General features: G+C 44.8%; 1 protein-coding gene across 1 annotated transcript in view; it reads left to right on the top strand.

Moving 5' to 3' along the window:
- pklr (pyruvate kinase L/R) overlaps nt 1–8,014 on the top strand; it is a 25,386-nt gene extending 17,372 nt beyond the window's left edge. The window contains 5 exon segments of the mRNA XM_042107299.1: nt 3,277–3,427; nt 4,504–4,656; nt 5,048–5,214; nt 7,003–7,184; nt 7,442–8,014. Coding sequence (XP_041963233.1) covers nt 3,277–3,427; nt 4,504–4,656; nt 5,048–5,214; nt 7,003–7,184; nt 7,442–7,548 — 760 coding nt within the window. The 3' untranslated portion in view covers nt 7,549–8,014.

The following is an 8,014-nucleotide window of genomic DNA, read 5'->3' as shown; positions in this document are numbered from 1 at the left end:
TGACTCCGAGCGTAAACACTTAGGACAGGTGGTCGTATTAACGTGCCACTCAAAGCGTGGGAGTGTGCCTGAGTGTGTGTCCGTGTCTGTGTGTGTGCGTGTGCAATGCATGTGTGTGTGTGTGTGTGTCTGTGTGTGACTGTGTGTGTGTGTGTGTGTCTGTGTGTGTGTGTGTGTGTGTGTGTGTGCGTCTGTGTGTGTGTCTGTGTGTGCATGTGTGTTTGTGTCTGTGTGTGCGTCTGTGTGTGCATGTGTGTGTGTGTGTGTGTGTGTGTGCATATGTGTCTGTGTGTGAACACACGTGTATGAATGTTGCTATAGTGAAAAAGGCTCATCCATTTCCATGTATTATTTAAGATGCGTTCATGTACGTACCTCTAAAAGCAATAATGGCATCGCTCCTCACCTCTTTGCTTCATCTATTTTCTATCTCTGTTCATCTCTCTCTCTCTACCTCCTCAAATACTCCCCCTCTCCTCCTTTCCTTTTCTTTAACCTTCCCCTTCTCCTGTTCTCTCTCTCTTCTCTCTCTCTTCTCTCTCTCTTCTCTCTCTCTTCTCTCTCTCTTCTCTCCTGGCTCCTTGTGTCTCCATGGTTGCTTTCCTAACTTCCCATTTCTTTATTTTTGAACAACACACACGCCCTCTGTCTTTTCTTCCCATCCTTTCTTTCTTTGTCATTCTCCACATTCTCCACATTCTCCACATTCTCCACATTCCCCACATTCTCCACACTCTCCACATTCTCCACATTCTCCACATTCTCCACATTCCCCACATTCTCCACATTCTCCACACTCTCCACATTCTCCACGACTTTTGTCCAAGTCCATTTCAGACATGGGAAGTCAGGAGATTGCGTCATGTTTTGAGTTATGCAATATCAGGGATGGGGAATTTTGACTGTAGCATGTTTGAATTTATCGAAAGCAATATCTTCCAGTATTATTCTTTATTGGATTATTCTACATATTTCATACAGTATAGACCCTTTCAACAATAAAAACAAAAACAATGCTTGAACGTTCTATTTGGTTCCCAATCTACTTCCTCTGCATTAAGATAACATATGGAATGTTAAAAAGGAAGTCTTGTGGGGCCAACTATGATGCTGATAATGGAACTCTCTTGAAAGGGTCCATATGGCTGTGATCATTAGCCTACTTGAGTCTACTCTTGAGTCTTGAGTCTGCTTTTTTTGCACCCATTTATCCCCCTCTTAGGGCTATATCTTGCACTTTAGCGCAAATCGCTTTGTGGGCGGATCTTCGGCGCTGTTTCTATTTTACCGGCGGGATCATGACTGTTACGCCCGACGCAAATCTAAAATGGGGTGGTCTGAAGTAGCTACATTAATCATGGGTGTGGTTTGGGCGTAACGTGCAATAAACCAATCAGAGTGTCATCTCACATTCCCTTTAACAACAGGCACGCTTGTTCCATAGCGGATTGCTATTATGATGGCGGAATTGCCAGGTGCAGCCAGGAACGGTTCACAGCGCTATAGTCAGTTGGGAACAGTTTGCTATTGATTTTTCCTCTTGACAAAATGTAATACAGAAATGTCACTTTCCGATGGTTTGGGATCACTCTCACTGAATCACGAGGTTATGAATGCATGGTGATATTTTTGCAATGTAATCTACCTCACTATAGAGTATAGACAATGCAGATCTGTCAGATAAGCTCTCCTCTCCCGTGCTGCTGCTGGGGCATTTGGGTTAAATGGCATTGGCATGCAGTTCAACATCACGTCTCATTAAGTCCTCTAATATTTCCTAATTTATGTCATCAACACATCCGTGATTCGTGGAAATGTGTACGCTAGATTTATACCTATTTTTTCACATCGGACACCACACTGATTTCCCTCGTGTAGCAATATTTGTCCTTGTAATTATGTATGGTTTGGAGAAATGGGAACTGCGTCATATAGATGAGAGGAGCAAAGTGCATTGCGCAACACAGGCGCCCAAGCAAGCGCTCCTGCAGGTGTAAGCTACGGCTGTGCCTTACCATCAGGCAACAGAAACAGTTTCTAAGTTGACCTTTCCAACTCTGCACAGTATCCCATTAACTGCATGACAATAGGCTATTTACAATATTTTATGTAAAGTAGAGTTTGTAAACACGTTATCATCAACTTAATGCACGCACAACCTTTGTTTGAGCAGCAGAGAGAATAACAATGAATGGACGCAGCAACTACAGAAATTGTTGCCAAGGCTACTTGCTGCTTTCTTTTACTGTATATGGTTGCTGGTTAACAGCACATAATAAGCTTATTTAAGCGAATTCACAAACTCAAGACTTCAAGGCCATCATGGATATAAAACGTTTTTTGAAAACAACAAAAGGATGGAGGGAACAAAGCAAAGTTTGGAGTTATTTCAGATGGGCTACAACAAGGTAGGCAAAATTGTGGTGCTTGTCAAAACCTTAGCGCAGCTGGAATAATGCTTATAGGCTGATGTTAAAGCGCACACGATGTTTAAAGCCATACACAACGGTAAATTGGAACAAAACTAAAGGTAACTTTAGCCTTTATAGGGCTGTATAAAGTTGTCCAAATTAATAGGTCGTAATTAGGCGTTGTTGTTGTAAAGATATTGCATGTAGATGTACTATATAGGCTACTAAATTTTTAGTTGACCAATGCACAAACAAAACCGGGACATGGACAAATATTATCAAGGCTTTGAATGTTTCCATCTGTGCACAGGGTGTCTGTAGATCGGTGTGCATAGCATTCATTTCTGCAGGCCTGTGGCCATGCATGCGCCCTTAAAATAGCATCTGAATTTGCGCCACTGACTTTAGACCATGAGGTTCCTGGTCTGTGGCGGAATTGTTTTCTGAAACTGCAAAATATCAACAGGGACCGTTTGTGCCGGAACACCCCCTCTTTTCGCTGAAACGCCCCCGTGGGCGCACATGTACCTGTGGAGGGAAAATTCCAATATGCGCTGACTGCAAAATAGGAAAGACAAATGCGCGAGTATACAAAGTCAATTGTGCTGGTTTGCACGATAGAGCCCTTAGTCATTAACGACTTGCCATCACATCAGGCATAATATGGAAATGAAGCTTTTTAGTCAGTGGAAGTCAGGGAACAGTCAGGGAATTTGATATGTGACTTAAAGTGGGAAGCCTTGTACACATATGAATAATCATAATTTAATATGGAAATAAATAAAGTGTGCTGTTTGAAAATGTGTTTGTTTGTCATTTCACGTCAATGTCCATTCATTCTCTCATTTATATTCTCTCTTCGTAGTTTTGAGGAGATTTTGAAAGAGACTGATGGAGTGATGGTTGCCCGCGGCGACCTTGGCATTGAGATTCCTGCAGAGAAAGTCTTTATCGCCCAGAAGATGATGATTGGACGCTGCAACTCAGCAGGGAAGCCAGTCATTTGTGCCACACAGGTTATTCTCTCTCTCTCTCTCTCTCTCTCTCTCTCTCACACACACACACACACACACACACACACACACACACACACACACACACACACACATACAAACACACACCCACACACCCACACACAAATACACACACACACACACACACACACACACACACACACACACAAACATACACACACACACACACACCCACACACAAATACACACACACACACACACACACACACATACACACAAATATACACATACACACACACACACACACACAAATATACACACACACACAAATATACACACACACACACACACACAAACATACACACACATACACACGCACAGACTCACTCAGACCCTCACTGAAGAAATTCAGATGCAACCACTAAGTCACCAGTACGTATTGGAACATTGTCGGAACAAGAATTTCACACACACTGGTGCAAACACTTACACTGTGCATACATTTTTCACATTTTTCACATTTTTCACATGTAAACACACACACACACACACACACACACACACACACACACACACACTCACACACACACACATACACACACACACACACACTCACACACACACACACACACACTGTGTTCACCCTAGGCTGTGTTGAGTCATTGTGCTGCTCCATTGTGTAAAGAACAACATGGCTTATGTGGCTTGACAGTGCTTTGTGTGGTTTACCACAAATGAGCACACACACACACACACACACACACACACATACACACAATTACTTTGACAAGCAATAATAAAACAATAAATCTCTTGGATGTTGTGCAAGCCCCCTTAGTTATCTCCGTTGCCATCTAACCCCTCTGTGTATCACACAATCTTTATTCTTTATTTGTTTCCCTCTGCTTTCATTCTCTCTCTCTCTCTTTTACTTCCTTTCTGTCCCTCTCTCTTTCCTTCACTCCATTTCACTCCATCCCTGCTTCTTTTTATCTTTCTAACTCATTCTGTCCTTATGTCTCATTTCTTCTCTTCCTCTCTCTATTCACCCTTTCTCTCCTTTTCTGTCTCTCCTCCCTCCCATCCTCTCTGTCCTGCCTTTTCTCTCCGGTCCCCAGATGTTGGAGAGTATGGTGTCGCACCCGAGGCCGACGCGTGCGGAGAGCAGTGATGTGGCCAACGCTGTGCTGGACGGAGCCGACTGTGTCATGTTGTCCGGGGAGACCGCCAAGGGACACTTCCCAGTGGAGGCAGTGGCCATGATGCACTCGGTGTGTTTGTGTGTGTGTGTGTGTGTGTGTGTGTGTGTGTGTGTGTGTGTGTCTGTGTGGATGCTTATGGTTCACTCTGTAATTAAGGGCAATTATAATGGCAGCTAGACTTCAGCAAGCGTTCTAACAAACACTATTTTGCACAGCATCTTTGTCAGCATCTTTGCATCTGTGGTCAGACCTCAATTGAGCCCAAATATGTGTGTCATTCTCTTTCCTTAACTATGTTCCTTCTTCCTCTGGTATACTCTCTCTTTCCTCTTTCTCCTTCTCTCTCTCTCTCTCTCTCTCTCTCTCTCTCTCTCTCTCTCTTTGTCTGACACACACACACACACACACACACACACACACACACACACACACACACACACACATATACACACATACACAGATCTGCCGGGAGGCAGAGGCAGCCATCTTCCACCAGCAGCTCTTTGAGGAGCTGCGGCGTTTGACCCCCCTGTCCTCTGACCCGACGGAAGTGACGGCCATCGGCGCCGTGGAGTCCTCCTTCAAGTGCTGCGCTGGAGCCATCATCGTGCTCACCACCACCGGCAGGTTGGCTGCACTCATCAATCCTCTCTCCCTCTGTAACTGTTTCTCTCTCTTTCTTTCTCAGTCTCTCTCTTTCCTCACTCATCAACCCTCTCTCCCTCTGTAACTGTTTCTCTCTCTCTCTTTCCTCTCTCTCTTTCTATCTCTCTCTCTTTCTCTCTCTCTCTCTCTCTTTCTCCAGCTTTCTCAGTCTCTCTTTCCTCACTCATCAACCCTCTCTCTCTTTCTATCCCTCTTTTCTCTCTCTCCAGTTCTCTCAGTCTCTCTTTCTTGTTTTCTCCCACTCTGTTCTGTTCTGAGACTGATCTCTCAGTCTCTTTCTCTCTCTCGTCCTTCAGCTCTCCTACTCTGTCTCTGTCCATCTCTCTCTCTTTCTCTGGCCTTTCTCCCCACACTCTGTCCATCCCACTGCTATCTTTCTTCACTCGGTCTGCTCACCCCCCCCCCCCACTCTCTCTCTCTGTCTGTCTGTCCTGTCTCATACTATTTTGTTTCTTAAACAGGCGTGTCCTCTCTTCCACTTTCCCTCCCATCTTCTCTCTCTCCTCTCTACACACACGTACACACACACACACTTTTTATGGTCACTCTGTCGCTTGTTTTGCATGCTGACACACAACTGCCCGCCCCCATGTCCATCTCTTCCTTCTCTCTGTATTCTTCTTCTCCTGCTCTCTTCCTCTTGTTGTCTCGTGTTTGACCTCACTGCCTGTCTCTAGTTATTATGTGACCTTACAAACATGGCCGAAATCCCTTACGACAGATCAGCCCACTCTCATCTCCAGCATAGACAACCACAGTAAACAGTTCACTCTCTCTCTCCCTCTTTCTTCTCTATTCTCTCTCCTTTCTTCTTTATTCTCTCTTCCTCTCCTTTCTTCTCTATTCTCTCTCCTTTCTTATCTATTCTCTCTCTCCTTCTTTCTTCTCTATTCTCTCTCTCCCTCTCTATTCTCTCTCTCTCCTTCTTTCTTATCTATTCTCTCTCTCCCTCTCTATTCTCTCTCTCTCCTTCTTTCTTCTCTATTCTCTCTCTCCCTCTTCTCTATTCTCTCTCTCCCTCTTCTCTATTCTCTCTCTCTCCTTCTTTCTTCTCTATTCTCTCTCTCCCTCTTCTCTATTCTCTCTCACCCTCTTCTCTATTCTCTCTCTCTCCTTCTTTCTTCTCTATTCTCTCTCTCCCTCTTCTCTATTCTCTCTCTCTCATTCTTTCTTCTGTATTGTATCTCCTGTTTCTGTGGCTCCACCAGGTCTTTGTGGAGAGCGTCATTATAGACTGAAAGCATTGATCTACTTCATGTTTGCAGTCTGTAGTCAATACACTGAGTAGCGGAAATGAAATCAGATCTCTATCACTCGGCCTGAGTCTCCAGCTGATAGACACACACACGTGTCCTACACACAGATTCACCCTCTATTTGTCACACATACACACACACACACACACACACACACACACACACACACACACACACACACACACACACACACACACACACACACACACACAGACATGCAAGTACTAGCTCCATTCTCTTATCCACATACCCACACACACATACAGACTCACACACACACACACACACACACACACACACACACACACACACACACACACACACACACACACACTCTCACACACACACACACACACACACACACACATATAGACTCACACATGCAGACATATTTATACTCTTTCTCTTTTTTTACAATTGTTAACCCATGACCCTCGTTTTAGCAGACAAACAAACACACACACACACACACTGATTGTCCACTCTTTGTCAGGTCTGCCCAGTTGCTGTCCCGGTACCGGCCGCGGTGCCCAATCGTCATGGTGACGCGTAGCGCTCAGGTGGCGCGGCAGTCACAGCTGCTGAGGGGCGTGTTTCCCGCCCTCTTCCACCCCGAAATGGGAGCCGTGTGGGCCGACGACGTTGACCAACGTGTCACATTTGCCATGGACATAGGTGTGTGTGTGTGTGTGTGTGTGTGATCTAAATGCACAGTATGCACAAGTTCAGTTCACTGTATATGCATAAACATGTGCTTGTGTATATATGTTTGTGTGTGTGTTTTCTGTTTTTTATGTAACTATACTCATAGTCTATGAGTACTAGCAATGACAAAATACCTCACTGTGCGTGTGTGTGCGTGTGTGTGTGTGTGTGTGTGTGTGTGTGTGTGTGTGTGTGTGTGTGTTGATGTCTCTCTCTGTCCACTGCAGGTAAAGCACGTGGCTTTTTTAAGCCGGGGGACATGGTGATTGTGGTGACTGGCTGGAGCCCTGGCTCAGGACACACCAACATTATGCGTGCGGTCACTGTGCAGTGACCTGACGGGGACCTGATGATACCTGACTAACCGAGACCTTAGTGAGACCTGACTAACCGAGACCTTAGTGAGACCTGACTAACCGAGACCTTAGTGAGACCTGACTAACCGAGACCTTAGTGGACTAACCGAGACCTTAGTGAGACCTGACCAAGACTTAAACAACGATATGACTGTAACTTCAGACTTCAGTAAACCATAACAGAGACCTGACTGAGATTTCACATAGAAATGATGGAGAGACCTGACTGAGACTTTATTGAGACATGACTGTAATCAGACTGACAACATTCTAAGTCGCCAAACACACTGACCACTCACTCACTGACATGAGGGACACAGCACGTCAGCCAATAGGAAGACGCCTGCTCTGTGATTGTACACTCACTGTCTGACTATCTTCTCTTTAGTCTGTTGTTTACTGCCATGCATAAATAAATAAACAAACTTCTTAGCTTTTCATCAG

This window comes from Alosa sapidissima, chromosome 10 (assembly GCF_018492685.1).
Source record: "Alosa sapidissima isolate fAloSap1 chromosome 10, fAloSap1.pri, whole genome shotgun sequence".
NCBI lineage: Eukaryota > Metazoa > Chordata > Actinopteri > Clupeiformes > Clupeidae > Alosa > Alosa sapidissima.
The sequence above is the reverse complement of the archived record's forward strand: the minus strand, read 5'-3'. Positions and strand labels throughout refer to the sequence as shown.